The 15,816-nt window shown below is 49.2% G+C and overlaps 2 protein-coding genes across 3 annotated transcripts; one reads left to right on the forward strand and one right to left on the reverse strand.

Moving 5' to 3' along the window:
* Positions 1 to 195: 195 nt before the first annotated feature.
* On the forward strand, positions 196 to 5,306 carry PPP1R11 (protein phosphatase 1 regulatory inhibitor subunit 11). Of its 2 annotated transcripts, XM_063725173.1 has the most exons (4): positions 196 to 2,453; positions 3,566 to 3,674; positions 4,080 to 4,171; positions 5,000 to 5,306. In XM_063725173.1, exons 1-4 carry the CDS (start codon positions 2,385 to 2,387, stop codon positions 5,042 to 5,044), a joined length of 315 nt encoding a protein of 104 aa, XP_063581243.1. In that variant the 5' UTR covers positions 196 to 2,384; the 3' UTR covers positions 5,045 to 5,306. The 2 variants fall into 2 exon arrangements, with proteins under 2 accessions (XP_063581243.1, XP_002809152.1); XM_002809106.6 differs by having other exon boundaries at positions 4,080 to 5,306.
* Positions 5,307 to 6,081: 775 nt separating this feature from the next.
* On the reverse strand, positions 6,082 to 10,944 carry RNF39 (ring finger protein 39). The gene is made up of 4 exons (XM_003775367.4): positions 10,195 to 10,944; positions 8,432 to 8,454; positions 8,133 to 8,224; positions 6,082 to 6,669 (listed from the first exon to the last, which is right to left on the reverse strand). The coding sequence occupies exons 1-4, from the start codon at positions 10,759 to 10,761 to the stop codon at positions 6,089 to 6,091; spliced, it is 1,263 nt and encodes a 420-aa protein (XP_003775415.2). The 5' UTR covers positions 10,762 to 10,944; the 3' UTR covers positions 6,082 to 6,088.
* Between the last annotated feature and the right edge of the window lie 4,872 nt (positions 10,945 to 15,816).

Here is a 15,816-nt window from a genome sequence, read left to right on the forward strand (position 1 = left end):
GGCTAATATAAACAAAAAGCAATTGTAAGTATTGCCATACTATTTAAATCTATTTGGTTCCTGAGTTTAGGTTAAGAAAAACTAGGAATTTGGATAGTGAGACATTTAACAGAAATTTTAACCAGATCTCTTTAGCATATAAATTTGGACAACAAAAAATCTGATACTAAGTAATGCCACTAAGTGATCACTATAGGTGAGTATTTTATTAGTATTGAGATAAATACAATACACAGTTGACCCTTGAACAACACAGGTTTGAACTGCTTGAGTCTACATATATTTGGATTTTCTTCTACTTCTGAGACCCATAAGATAACAGCACATTTAAGCCCTCCTTTTCCTCCTCCTGAGCCTACTCAACATGAAAATGTGATCCACTTCTACTTAATGAATAGTAAATATATTTTCTTTTCCTTATCATTTTCTTAATAATGTTTTCTCTAGCTTACTTGATTGTAAGATTGCAGTATATAATACATATAACATACAAAATATGTGTTAATCAACGGTTTATGTTATTGGTAAGGCATCTGGTCAACAGTAGTAGTTAAGTTTTGGGGGAGTCAAAAGTTATATATGGATTTTTGGCTGTTCAGAGGGTCAGCACCCCTTACCCCCATGTTGTTCAAGAATGAATTGTATATCTATTATAATAGATTCTTATATGCAAAGAAAGACAAAAGTAAAGTCACAAGGAATCCTACTCCACAGAGATAACCAAATTATACTGTATATCTGTGCTTGTGTATATGTATGTGGCTCTGTATATGTGTGTTGCTATATATGTGTTTGGTTTTTTTTAATGGACTATACTAGACATGCTGAACTATATCTTGCTTTTTTCTGTTTGAACCAAAAACTTTCAAGGGGAACAAATGCATACTCAGGTCCCGCATTCTTTGGCTTAAATAGTGATCAAGGAGTTACTGTAATAATTATCATATAATTGTGTGGCCCTTTATATATATTCAGAGCTCTCAAACATAGCTATCTTGTTTGACCCCCACAGCAACCTGGAGAATGGGCAGGGCAGCCTCCCCCACTGTACATTTGAACTGTTCTGGCAGTTGACTTTCCTGACCCACTCCTGAAATCTGAAACAAACCTGTTCATGTTTCTACCCTACTTTAAGCCTTTCTCTGGCCCATAACAGTGATTGGATTAAACTCAATTTCTTAGCAAAGCATACAGGTCCATATAACTACTGCCTACCTGTCAAGCTTCATCTGGCACTCCCTCAGATCCAAGCGGTACAGAACTCCATTTCCTGTAGTGCACACATCTACAACTTTTTAAGCTGCTCTTCTAAAAAAACCTACTTGGCGGCCTTCCTGATTCTTGTTTTACCACTTTCTTTTGCTCTCTAAGAAACGTGCATATATTTTTATAAAATGGCCTATACTGTAATTTACGACCATTTCTCTCCTTCATCCTACTCATCACCCCAGAGAGAATGAATATGTTGGCAGTATGTAACTACATTCAGATTTACAAAGCAGACATGGCATTTGTTAATGCCCCAGTGTTTCATATTTTTGTTAGTTTTCAGCATGCCTGTCTTTCCTACTAGAGCTAAAAGGCAGGGTCTGAGCGTCTTACGCGCCTCCATCTTCAAGGTGTAGCACAGTGACTGAAAAAAACCCACGTTGAACGTGCACTAAACTGAACTGCTCAAACACCTACAGGCACAGGGCGAGGGGTAGAACTACATCGCTTGACTCTTCGGTGTGTTTCCAACTGCTCCCACGTCCCGTTTTCATTAGAGAAACCCAGACCCAACAAGGAAAGGGAAATAGGCCACGATAGGGTCATTACTACTGCTCCTTAAGCTTCCTCGCCGGTCCACCTACCCAGACAAGGTAAATGAAAATCTGCAGCAAGACTCAGCTTGGTGCACCCAACTCCGCCCTCGCCACACCCACTCTGCAGCGTCTGGCCCGGCCCTACCCATCTGCGCGCCCCTCCTGCACCCTCTAGGCTGTGAGTACGCGTGCTGCCCCTGACTCTCCCTCCTCCACCCACACACGCAGTGACACCCCTTCCGCCAAATTTGTTTCTCTTTCTTTCAGCGCCTGCGCGCTGTCACGTTACGGCGGAACTAATCCAGCGACGCCTGCGCTTTGACGCATTTGGTGCCGCGGAAGGGAAAAAGGGGGACTGCAGTATGCGTCACACCCGGAAGCGGCGAGCCGGAAGTGGGGTTGGCCAGGTTATCCCCAGGGGTGGAGAAGCGGAGGCCCAGGAGGAGGGGGAATAAAGAAGGTGGAGGATCCTGGCTACCACTCTGAATTCGATACCGCTTCTCTTAGACCTCAGCGACAGAAAAAGGGAAGGGTGTCTCATCCCTCTTCCTCCTCTCCTCCCTCTCCTGAGCCTTAGCCATGGCCGAGGCAGGGGCTGGGCTGAGCGAGACCGTCACTGAGACAACGGTTACCGTGACAACCGAGCCCGTGAGAAAGGCGGGGGGGGCGGTGCTGTTTAGGGGTCTGGGAGATACTGGGAGGAAGGGGACAGGGATTAGAAGAGTTGTTGGAGGAGCTGGGCCTGGGTATATGGGAGGTGTGGGGTTGAATATCTAGGGCTGGGAGAATCGGAAGGTATTGGATCTATTTGGAGTGGCAGAGATGGTGCAGGAGGCATGTCAAGGAACTTGTAATAGGGAGGTACAGTTAGGATATAGGTGTTGCTGCTTGGGGTGGTTATGTGTGTAAGTAATAAACGAAAGGGAAATTGAAGATTAAGGAGCCAGGAAGATGTTGGGAGGAAATCAAAAGTAGTGTAAGAAAGCATGGTTGGAGGCCAACTTATCAATGTTATCAATACTGATATTCGAATAAATATTTATTGAATGGATGAATGTAAAAGGAAGTGGAAGGAATGAGGAAACAAGAAAAGGAGATGAAAAGAGGTATTTTGAGAAATCAGAGAGCAAAGATGTAAATGGAGAAACAAGAATTATTTATCCAAAAACATGTTAAGTTGCCTTCAAAGGGAGAAGGTTGCATTGGGCTTGATACTCTTGGATTAAAGGGAGTTTAGTAATTAATAGATTAGTAATACTTGCTACTAGAGATGCCAGGATGCCAGAGAATAGGTGGATAAGAGGTAGAGAGGGCTGGAGCTTGAGAATGAGAGAAGTTTTGTTTGTTTTTTTAATGGGAAAAAGAATAGGAGATCTGGAAAAAGGAAGGCAGATCAAAGATTAGGTGCTGGGGACTGAAAAATAATTTTCATGTATTAATGTTACCAAGGATGATTTGGGGAGGAAGACAGAGAAACAGCAAGGATTATATTTTCCTTTGAAGAGTTGCTGGGACCTTCCCTAGGTTAGGAATTGTGTCTTCTCTTATACTGGTGGTATAAGAACAGGAAATAATACTTATTCCTCAAGGGACTATCTGAGGTCAAAGACCTGTTCTGCTTTATCTTCTCTCAGCTCCTCTGGTGCTATGTCTATGGTACTGATTGAGCTGAAGAAGAAAAGAGAGGAGGTTCCCTGGGAGGGAGGGGGAAAGGTTAGTAGGAGGGGACTAGATAGGTATGCTCATCCTTAACCTTCTAGGAGAACCGGAGCCTTACCATCAAACTTCGGAAACGGAAGCCAGAGAAAAAGGTGGAATGGACAAGTGACACTGTGGACAATGAACACATGGGCCGCCGCTCATCAAAATGTGAGTAATTGTTGGCCCACGGTAGTCCTGGAATTCTGGCTCCCTTCAGCATATCTTGTATCTATTCATATCCACTGGCTTTCCAGAAGCCCCCAGATGCTCATAGTTCTGTCACTTTTTTGGTGGTTCTGTGGTATCAGGGAAAGAGGTAGGGAAGGGCTAGAACTGGAATTGCCTAGGTCTGACAGCAAGAAGTGTCAGAGGTGGGAGAAGTGGGGCTTTGAATTCGTGGCTCTCTAAGAGGACAAGAGGGGTGGGGCCTGAGTCCCAGAGGGTGGGCCTAGGGAAGCTGGATCCTGGAAGGTAGGAGAAAATAGGAATTTTCGCTGAGTTTGAGTGGGAATGGAACTGATAATATATCTTACCCTTCCTCCTCTTTAACTGGGCTCCTCCCTCTAAATCTAGGCTGCTGTATTTATGAGAAACCTCGGGCCTTTGGCGAGAGCTCCACGGAAAGTGATGAGGAGGAAGAAGAGGGCTGTGGTCATACACACTGTGTACGTGGCCACCGCAAAGGACGGCGTCGTGCAACCCTAGGACCGACCCCCACCACCCCTCCCCAGCCTCCTGACCCTTCCCAGCCCCCACCAGGGCCAATGCAGCACTAAATTCCTCTCTCCTCCACCATTCCTGTGTCTGTCTGGCCCTGAATGTATCCATGTGGCTACTTCTCCAGCCCCCTCCTTCCCTCTCTTCTGCCTGATAGAGGGAAGAGGAAGAGGAGGTGAACAGAGATCCTGGAATTCTGACTTGCTGCTATTCCAGAACCCAGCCTCCTGGGTTCCCCCAGTCCTCATTTTTCCTCCCAATACCCACCCTTCTCTCTTGAGGGATCTAGACACCTTGGTCCCAGTCTCTTCCTTTTGTTCTCACTGCCAAACTGCCTGTCCTGGGATCTAGTTGTCTTGGCCCTGTACTCTCAACATGAGTAGCAAACACTTAAATTGGGTTTTCAACATCCCAGCTTTCACTGCCAGGGTCCCAGTCAGATTCCAGGAATTTGCGCCCTAACTTTGCTTGCTAATCCTGGTTTAGAGCTATCCCACTAAAATATTTAATCCTAATTCTTAGTCCTTGCCTGTGAGATATGAGGTCTTACAGGAGACCTCAGAGCTCCCAGCCCTTCTCCTCCTGCTAACCCTCCTCACGCCCTCAAGAAGAGTTAGAAAAGAGGTCCTTGTCATTCTCACCTCTTAAGGAAAATGGAACAAGAAATAATCATATCCTTTCTTCCTACCCTTCTCCTGTGATTTAGGATTTCTGACAAAGCTGGCTTGAGATTGGTCATTTAGAGCCAATTATCTCCTCTGCCTTTTGTTTTTCAGCTTCAGAGACAGATCCAATATAGTCCCAGGGACCTGGGCCTCTGAGAGAGGAAGGAAGAGGGAGGGAGCAAAGAGATTGGGGTATGTCCCCTGTAGTACACTCTTACCTCTTACTTCCTAGACTTTGATTTCTCTGCCAGCCCGGATGTTCAGTTCTCTTGGCCCTCTCTGCCCCTTACTGGCATCTGGTTTTCATTTTCTGGTCCTTTTGCCATACACAGTTGCAGAGATCAGTCAAATCCATACCACCACTGAGATCTCATTTATTGCCACAGATGCACAAAATAAATAACCCAAAATCACAAAATGTGTTAAATATGGGCCCATTTATACTTATGGGGAAGGGTGTGAGACTGTACACAAGGATGAGTTTGGAGATGTCTGAAGTATTTCCAGGTTGAGGAGGAGAGAGGGGAAATAGCACCATTGGTTCCTTTCTGTGAGTATGTGCAGGGAGAAGTTTCAAGAAGGTTCTTATGGAAAAAAACGCTGTGAGCATAGAAAGCAGTCATAGGAGGTTGGGGAACTAGCTTGTCCCTCCCCACCCCCAGATTCCCCAAAAGAGGTACGAAGCTTCCCAGAGGGACACAGGGCCCAGACCAGAGTCGAGCCTCTTGTTTTAGAAGAAACCTCAGTGGACAGGCAGGGTAGCCCAGTCCTTAGATCTGTGGGGAAGGCCCTGAGCCCTTCTGGAGCTAGGAGAGGCAAGAGTAGGAGTCAAGTATTTGACCAGCAGAGCCTCTATGTAGGAAACATGGTCACTTTACCAGTACTGATGAGGAGGGCCTGTTCCCCATTGCAGGCCTAGAATGGTTTGAATGGGAGAAGTCAGTTAGGAAGTACTGTAGTAGCTGTAGGGGAGAGAAGATTCTGAGAGCCAGAAGGCAGGAATGGATTTGGTTTTGAGCAGGGATGTGGAAACGTGGAGACCAGGTGAGGTCTCATTATTTTGGGGGGAAAATGTGGATTGGTATTAATACTCCTGCAATGGGCGTGTGAATGTGTTCCCCGAAATGAGTGGGGAATTCCACGCCCAAAAAGCAGCTGCAGGGCCAGTGGCCGCGCCAAACTTCTAGTTGGAGACGAGACTCAGCTTTCCGCTGGTACAATGCGGAGCGGAGCACGAGGGTCGCAGGTGCAGAACAGCGGGAAGATGCGCTCCCCCAGGGGGCCGGGCGTCTGGAAGGCGTAAAGCAGGTCCAGTGAGCGGCCGTCGTAGAAGGCCACGCGGCCCCGCTCCCAGTCCAGGTCCACGCGAATGCGCCGCGGCGGGGGCTCAACACCGCCCAGCAGGGTGGGCTCCGGTGCCGTGAGGGCCCACAAGCGGCCGCCGCGGCCCTCCACGGCCCACACGGCCCCCGCAGGGCACAGCCTCACGCAGCCCTTGCGTTGCACTGATTCCCCGGCCGCGCCCACTGCATAGTGGCTCTCCTCGTCGTCCTCATCCTCCCCAGAAGAGTCTCTGCAGGAGGCGGCGTCCGCAGTCTCCACCTCCCAGCAGTGGCGGCCGGCCCCGAAGCCCTGCGCACCCAGCACAGCTGGGAGCTGATCGAAGCGCTTGGGGCCATCAGGGGGCGCGGGCGTCCCTGGTGGGGCAAGTTGTACGCTTCGGCGGTCAGCGGAGATGAGCAGGCGGCGGTGTGCGGTCCCAGGGTCCAGGGTCAGGTCGGCTGGAGAGGGGGAGGCAGGGAGAGGACCTCATGAGAGAGTTTGCTAAATCGCAGGCGGGGTAGGGTGGAGAATAGTCAACGAAGATCACGTAAAAGACCGAGAGCTAGTGACCCCACAACAGCTCAAAAGGCGGCTGCAGGACCAAAAAGGAGGAAGGCGTATGAAGAGCAGGCCTGGGCAATATCGGACCTTGTACTGATGCACCACTTCTGTAGAATTGGACCTGGGGAAGGATCATACTGGCCCAGCGCAGGGAGCACAGCAGGAAGATCAAATGAGAGGTTGTCTGGTTTGTGGGGTTGGGGGAGGAAGAGTGAGGCTGATCTGACTTCGAGGGAGGAGTAAGGACTGATACCTCAATCTGTAGCATCTGGGGTGGGGCATGGGAGCTGGGTCAGCAAAATGGGGAAGGTACATCTAAAGAGAAAGTCATACTGATACTGGAACCTCAAGTGATGGGAGGGGCACAGGGAGGAATCCAAGGTATCCTGAGAAACCAGCCCACCCACCTACAGGAATGGGGGGGTTGGGTGGACAGGCCTATTTCTGTAGGGGTTGTAGGGCAGAGGAGGAGAGCAGGTGGTGATAGCCAGAGACCAGAAAAAGAACCATTGGCCTTATATGTATGGGGTTCTTTGAAGAAAAATTTCTGGATTAGGGGTGCCAGAAGCAATCTGGACTGGGCAAGATGGTGGATGACCAAGAGGGTGGACCATCTTCTCTAGGCAGTTTAAAGTAGGGTAGAGGCACCCTTCTTCTTGGGAGTGAGTGAGGAAAGAAGGGTCAAGGAGATGCTGGGGCCCCCTTCCAGAGAGGAGTGACGAGAGGTGGTGGAAGCAGAGATTTTTGAGAGGCACCTAATCTTCAGGGATCTGTTGTTTGAATGTATGAAAAAGGAAGAGGGAAAATGGCTGGAATATGCGGAATCGAGGATAGACATTGTTATAGGCTGAACTCTGCCCTCTCCCACTCCACACACACACACAAAGATAGGTTGAAGTCCTCCAAACCTCAGAATGTTACCTTATTTTGAAACAGGATCTTTACACAGGTAATCAAGTTAAAATGAAGGTCATTAGGGTGGGCTCTAATCCACATTGCTGACTTATAAAAAGAGGAAATTTGGACACAGAGACAAATGCATACAAAAGAAAATGTGCAGACCTATCACCCAAAGAACATGTGAGGCTACCAGAGGCTAGGAGACAGGCATGGAACAGATTCTGTCTCATGGCCCTCAGAAGGAACCAACACTGCTGACACCTTGATTTCAGACTTCTACCTCCTGAACTTTGAGATAAATGTCTGTTGTTTAAGCCACCTACTTTGTGGTGCTTCATTAGAGCAGTACTAGGAAACTAATGCAGACATCAAAAGACCTGATCACTTTTTAGGGCTAAAAGGAAGACAATCTAACACAGACTGTCATTCAATTCCCTTCCCTCCCTTCTTCTTTCCTTACCTGTCAGTCTATGAAGCATGTTTTTGACCACTGGATAATCTTCAGGGAGATCATCCTCTGAATTAGATGACTTGGGTATTGGGACTTCAAATCTAGACAGATGAGGGGAAGGGTCAGGAAATCACCCCTCTGTTCCTAATGCCCCCACACATACCCCACTCACATCTCTGGAGGAAGAAGGGATGAGGCTATACCCCAGAAAACCTGCCTATTAGTGGGAACAAAGGTGTGGGCCCAGTGAGAACATGATGGCTATGGCAGCTGGTGAGAAAAGGAAGGAACAGAAAAGTGGAACTCACCGTCTCCATGTCTTCCTCATATCCTAGGATGGGCAGAAACAAACATGGATGTGAGCTCTGGGCTTCATTCCCTGGGGCATCCTTCCCTATCTCTCCCCTCCTCAGGTGAGTTCTGTCTGAGTTGGCAGTGTCCCTCCTCACCTTTCAGAGTGATCTCACCTCTTTACCCCCTGTGCTCCTTTTCCTCTCATTCTCCTCCTTCACCTTTCATGATCCCTCCTTCCTCTCACCCCATCACTTTTCCCTCATTTTCCTAACTGCATCCCCACTGTCCTCCCCCTTTCCACTCCCCAAGGGTTCTCAATTCTTTTTTCCCAGGCTCGTCCATGACTATTTCTTGTCTTCAGAGCCCTTGCCTTCCTTGCTGCCTCCTCAGTCCCATTCTCTGTCTCTTTCAGCGGTTCCATCCTTATCCACCTTCCCCAGTGCATCCCAGAAAAACATCTGTCCCTTCCTCCCTCCATCACACAGACCAAACACACACCCAGAGCCCTCGGGCTAAGAGTTGGTACATAAAAGCCTTACAATAAAGCTGCTTCCCCTCTTGCAATAAAAACCCAGTGGCATTTATTGGGCCCTTTGCTTTGTGTCTCTGGACCCTGGCCAGGGAGGCAGCTAGACTTGAATGTGTCCCAAAAGGCCCAGCAGATCCACGGAGTACTATGGGAGCCAGGAGAGGGCACTGGATGCTCCCCTCCAAACACTGGGATCCTGACCCCTCCACTTCACTGTCTAGTGCTGATGGCTGGAGCAGGCCGATATGGTGGAGAGGGGGAGAGAGAAGCAATTTGCCTAATTGTGCCAATTACACTCAGACTAATTAGGTCTATGAAGACTTCAAAGGGCAGAAGCAAGACCCAAGACCAGCTTGGCTGCTGGGGAGAAGCCAGTCAGGAGTCCCAGACGCCCCGGGGGTCGGGCAAGGGAATGGGCTGGTTAGTGGCCAAGGAGCCGGGGCCCAGGAAAGGCGTGGGGGTAGATGGGTGGTAAGACTGGGATATGGAGAGGAGCCAGAGGCCCCAGCGGCCGTTCTCCCGCACCTCGCCTCCACCCGTGGCCGCTCCTGCCTGGGGCCTTGGGAGGAGCCGAAATAACAATAACAAACAACACACAGCTTAGCTTGAGCCAGAGTCCGGGCCCAACCCCCACGATGCTACGGGGAGGTTTGGATATGCCCCAACCCCTTGCTCCCTTCCTCCATCCTCTTGTCAGTCCCCTCCTCCCTAGCTTTTTCTCCGCCCCCAACCCACCAGCCCAGCCTCCTGCTCCCGCCCCTCTAAGCAGGTTCTGCTCTCGCCCACCATCCTCCCAGGACCCCTCCTCACCCTCACCTGGGTCGGCTCCCCCTTCCGTACGCCGCTCCCTCCCCTCCGCCAGCTCTCCTCCTCGCGGGCGCCTGCGGCTGCCCCGCCAAAACTTCTGCAGTTCCCGTGCCCTTCGCGGCGACTCCAGGGCTCTCCGCGTTCTATCCAGTACCCCTTCTCTGCCTCCCCAGTCTCTTCTCTCCAGCCCCTCTCACAAGGCTCAGGCATCCGTCCAGCCTCCTCCGCTGTGGACCAAGTGTCAACTCCATCCATCGTCCTTCCGGGCGCCTCTCACCTTGAGGACCCAGGGTCCTCGCCCCCTCATCCTTTGCTTTTCTCTCCCCACCCCATCCTTTGCCTAAACTTCCACAGGGCCTCCGGCTCCAGACGTGCCATTCCCGGCTTCCCCGGGAACCTCCCGCTTCCACCAACAACTCCGCGACGCGCGCCCAGCCTCACCTCTCCGGGCAGGTCCAGGCAGCCCATGGTGGGGATGCGCCCCCCTCGGCGTCTCCGCGCACGGGCCCCAGGCTCAGCCAGCTTCTCTCGCAGCTCGCGGCTGATTCGCACCTCCACCGCCAGCCGCACATTAGACCTCAGGCTGCGGCGGGGACACGGCAGGCCGCAGCAGGGACAGGCGGTGGGGGAAGCCTCGGTGCCGGTCGCCGGCGGAGTCCCCCAGCGGCGGGCCAGACACGCGCGGCAGAAGCTGTGCTCGCACGCCAGAAGCACCGGGTCCTCGAAGGAGCCCCCGCACAGAGGACACGTCGCCAGCTGCTCCAGACGCTCCACCAGCCCCGGTCCCAGCTCGGGCGCATCCATGGAAAGCCAGGATCTGGACGCCGCCCCTTCCGCGACCACCGTGACCGCCTTCGAGCGCGCAGATGGCGGGCCGCCACTGCTGCTTGCTGTGTAGATGCCCTTCTCTCCGACTCCCGCATTAACTTTTGCCGCTTTCCGCCCCTCTCCTGGGATTGCCTGTCTCTTCAACCAGAGTCTCAGTCTCGGCAAATCTCTCCACCACATCAGGCTTTATAGGGAGGGAGGAGGCTCCCGCGGGAGGTAAACACCAGGCCTTGCGTAACGCCTCATCTGGTTCTCCTGCTTCCCGGGTAAGGTTTGGGGGAGCAGGGAGGGGAGAATAGCACACCTGGTTCCCAGAGCCTAGGAGGCGGTCACTAGAGGGCGCTTTGGGACGGGGTAGCCCTGTGTGGGGAGGGTAGCCCCCTGTGACCCCCCGAAGAGCCCCAATTTTACCTTCCCCTCCGCCTGTGGTACGCGCATGGGCCGGGTGCCCAGGCTCACTCTTGGCATGTGCGCCCACATTGCCAAGGTGTGAGTCATTCCAGGTAGCTGGCACACCTACATCTGGGGGCTGGGGGCCGGAAGCACAGATCCTGGTTTGTGTGGCTTTGGCAAGCCTCTGAGTGTTGATGTGTGGTTTTCATTCCCGGTGCCTCTCGCCTTTCCATCTTCCTTCCTTACCTGTTAAGGGCTTAAGGGAATTCTGCAGCTCTGGGGTAAGGGGTGGGGAGCAGGCGCTCACACTCCAGCCTCAGGGAGTCGGGGCAGAGCTCTCTCAGCTCTACCTCTGGCCAGCTCCCAGGGCCTCTCCTTACTTTCTTCGTAAGTCTCTCTTTCTGGTTCTTTCTCTCTGTTTTTCCCTGTATGTGATTTTATTACCAGTTTTCTCTTTCCTTCCTTCTTTGGAATGTACCCGGTATTATCTATTTCAACTCTGCTAGTTCACAGAGGCCCAGAGAGCTGGAATAGCCAAAGTCACACAGCAGGGGAATGACCAGAAGTGGAGCCCTACCCTGGTCTTCTGACTTGTGTTCTTGCTGTGACTCAACCCGGCCTTTTTCAGTTGCAGATCCCTGGGACCCCCTCCTGCTTCCTGATTTTTTTCTGGTTTTCCTTTGTGCCTTCATTCCTCACCTCCATCTCTCTCTTTTTCTCCTTACCTGCTCCTCTCCCCACCTCTCCTCTTCCTCCCTGCTCCCTCCTCTTCCTAGCTTCTCTACCCTTCCAATGCCAGGCCTAGCTAACTGGATACTCATGGGGGTTTGTGCATAAGTAAACATCCAGATATCTACAACTATGATCACCCACAAGGTTATATAACATGTGTCTGCATCCATCAGTGTCCAAATGCCCAAATGTGCACAAACTTGCAGACAGAAGCATTCATGTAATACAAACATCACAGCTAAATATAATGTGTAAGAGTAGCCTCATACGCATTGAATATCATTGGGATAAATGTCCAGTATTATTTAGGAACAGATGGACATGCTCAAAGAAAACAGGCAAAGAGACAGATACTCTATCATCAGTTTTATTATTAATAAGAACAACAGTATAACAGCAGTAAGTCTTTATGGAGCAGCAGAACTTTATTAGGCACCCCCTCCAGTCACCCTTCTTCTGCCTCCCCCATACTTATCAGGGAGACACTCAAATATGACACCCTGATAAACAAACCTACACAAACAAACACACATACATTCATCTTGGAACAACCCTCCCAGCTCAGTGCTCATAAAACACACAGATACCCAAGCATAAGACTACAGTTGTGACTGAAATCTATTTTGTAAAAGATGCACTTCTATGCTCTGATAGGTAGCATAGAGAGAGAGCAGCATGAGAAGTGATCAGCCTGACATTGCTGGCTTTGGAGACTGAGGCAGGAAGCCACAAGCTAAGGAAGTGGGTAACCTCTGGAAGCTGCAAAAGACGAGGGAATGGATTCTCTAGCAGACCATTCAGAAGGAACCTAGCACTGCTGACACCTTAATTTTTGCCCAATAAGACCCATTTCAGACTCTGAACTACAGAATAATAAAGTAACAAATGTGTATTGTTTCAAGCCCTTAAGTTTGTGGTAATTTGTTACAGATCAATAGGAAACTAGTACACAAGATTGCCTTTTCTCCTCCAGTCTCTGGCTCTCTGAGTCTGTTTGCACTTCTGTGTTGTTGCACCTTCCAATTTGTCACATTTTCTGGATGTCTCTGCCTCTCTTGACCTTCTTTTCAGTCTCCTGTTATCTCTCTTCCTTCATTGTCCTGGCTTATCCCCAACTCCAAGGCCTCTCAGGATCTTTTTGGATCTGGGCTTGAAGTACTGGAGAAATGTCTCTAAGACTCCTCAAGAACCTCAACTCTCACCAATCCAAGTGCCTTGCCATGGCCCTCATGGGCTTGTCAGCAGTTAACAGTTTCAGTTGCACATTAGAATTATCTGGGAAACTTTAAAACTCCTTATGCCCAAGTGACACCTCAGACCAATTAAACGGACACTCTGGGGATGGGTCCCAGGTGTCAGTACTTTTAAAAGCTTTCCAGATGGTTCCAGTGTTTAGCTAACAGGGGAACCATGATCTTGAATGATGGGTGTTCATGTGGGCTGGTCACTCCATTTTGCTCCTTGTGCTCTGTCTGCAGTGCCTTCTATTTCTTGTTCCCTGAGCATGCCACAGCTGGTGCGGCTGTACCGCCTTTGCACTCGCTGTTCCCTCTGTCTGGGCCCCTGCTCCTCCAGAGCTTCACATGGCTTTCTCCATTTTCTCACTCATGTCTCAACCCAAAGGTAACATTCAGAGAGGACTTCTTTTACCACTTGTATCTCAAGTGGTCTTTCTCAAAGGTATTCACTCTCTCGTTACCCATATTTATTATCTTCATGCTATTTATTACTGTCTGCAAGGATCTATTTATGGACTTTTGATCTGTCTCTATCCAATAGAAGGTAAGTGAACAGGGACCTAACCTTCATGTTTTCTGCTGCTTTCCCTGCACCTAGAATAGCACCTGGCACACAGTGAGCCTTAATAAACTTAGGCCCAGTTGTTGAATTGCTCATTACACTGATTGGACAATCTGAGAGGGTCATTCGATTGATTCTGCTTAGACCTTCTTATCCTTCTCAACCAATAGTCATGCCTCACTGGCAGATGCCAGGCATAGTGCTGGGAAACGCTCATGTGTTTTAAGACACATGGTGCTCAGTGTGGCTAGGAAGCTCATGACTACTTGTCATTTGCCTTCCATAACCAGATGGTGAGGATTCCTGCTAACAAAGCATCAGCTCAGCCTTTACGTCCTGGTTACAATGAGTTCATACCTAATGGTTCCAGGACACCGGTAAGGGAAAAGGCATTTGGAGACAGACTCTGCCTGGAAACATCTCACTTCTCAAGACCTTCTCCCTCCCTTTCCAGAATCCCTAACAACTCTATACTTGATCCTCTAATCACCCCTGAGTTCATTCTATTTCCAGAGAGCCAGAAGAGTGGATGTGATTTTATGTGTGTCAGCTTGGCTTGGCTTGATCCAGTTGACCATGACAGGATCCTGTCTCTCTGCTAGGATCCACATCTTCCTTCCTTAATGTAGGTGCCTCCTAAATAACTGTTCCCACCCCTTTCCAACTCCTTCCAGGATTCCTACTTGTGGTGTTGTGGAGTGTGACAGCTTGATACCCATGCATGGCACTAGGGAATGTTGGAGGTGGGAGAGGCCTTGACCCATCCCTTCTTTTCCTTCTCTTCACTTTTTTCTTCTATCCTTTCATTTATCCTTCAGTCTCTCTCCTCCATATTAGCAACATCCTCATGCTTTTAAAAGCCCCACAAGTCTTTAGAAGATTTCCAGAGGGAGAGATAAGTATGATAGAGGAGTTTGGGAGACTGATCACAGGACAGTCATGGTCCCTGCCCTTAGGAAGTGTGATAAGGCAGGTAAACTGTATCCATCATCAACAAAATTTAGCATTACTGAATTAGGGTGTGTAAGAAGGCAGATAAAGTGTATCCATCATCAACCTAAATCTGTCATTACCAAATTTTAAAGGTGCAGTGACGGGGGAAGAGTGAGGGAGGATTCTGTTGACAGATTGAAGGACAAGTGGGAATCATTTCAGGAAGTCTTCCAGGAGGAGGTGACCTGTAAAAGAAATGAAGGTTGTGTTGAGTGGAAGAGAAGTGAAAAGGCCTGAACAAAGAATGTGAAGCATCTCTGGGGAGAAAACTGGATTGGGAAAAGAAGGGCTAGGAGGTAAGAAGTCAAAATGAAGGAGACTGTAATTCTTTCTCAATTCCCACTCACTAGCCCTTCCCAAAGATTTTCTTCAATCTTGATTGTTTGTATAGTGACTCATTTTTTTAAGGACTTGGATGTTTACACTGTGCTTTAACATAACTGGAAATTCTATTAGACTAGAGCAGTTTTCCTATGCAACTACTCCAAGGACTCTGAGTAAAACTTGTCCTGATGGGGAAGGCAGTTTTAGGAGGGGTGGCTTGGGGCAGGGATAGAGGAAGAAGATCCAGCCAGATTAATCCAATCAATCTTGATACTCAAATATGTGACTATGTTATACAAATGTCACCTTCATAGTCCATTCTCTCATTTAACCCTATAACAGCTGTGAGGCCAAGTCCAGCCGTGTTACACTGAGGCCCCTGGGATTCTGGCATGGTAAGGGATTTGACTAGGCTCAAACAGCTGGCAGGAGGCAGAGCCAGGACTGAAATTCAAACCTGCTGGCTCCAAAGTCTGTATTCTTTTCCTTAAATATTAATTTCTTTCTTTTGAGACTTTATTTTCTCTTTTCTGTCCCTCCTGGAAGGCTCCTTCCTTTCTCTCCCTTTAAATCTCTGCTTAGGGCTAACAGTTTCTCTGAAATGTTGCCCATCCTTCAAGTTCATCCTAGGTGCTCACTTATTCTCTTTCCTTCCAACAACCCACCTATCAATGTCACTAATACTTCTATCCATCATTTAAATTCTCCCCTAAATGTTCACTATTTGTCTTCTCAGTTTTCTCAAGGCCTTCTTGTTCTCCAAGCCCTTAGCAGTTTCCATTTTTTGTTTGTTTGTTTGTTTGTGACAGAGCGAGACTCTGTCACCAGGCTGGAGTTCAGTGGCATGATCTCAGTTCACTACAACCTCCGCCTCCTGGGTTCAAGTGATTCTCCTAGCTCAGCCTCCCAAGTAGCTGGGACTACAGGCACATGCCACCACACCCAGCTAATTTTTGTATTTTTAGTAGAGATGGGGTTTTGTCATGTTTGCCA

The sequence above is a fragment of the Pongo abelii genome, chromosome 5 (genome assembly GCF_028885655.2).
Source record: "Pongo abelii isolate AG06213 chromosome 5, NHGRI_mPonAbe1-v2.0_pri, whole genome shotgun sequence".
Taxonomy (NCBI): Eukaryota; Metazoa; Chordata; class Mammalia; order Primates; family Hominidae; genus Pongo; species Pongo abelii.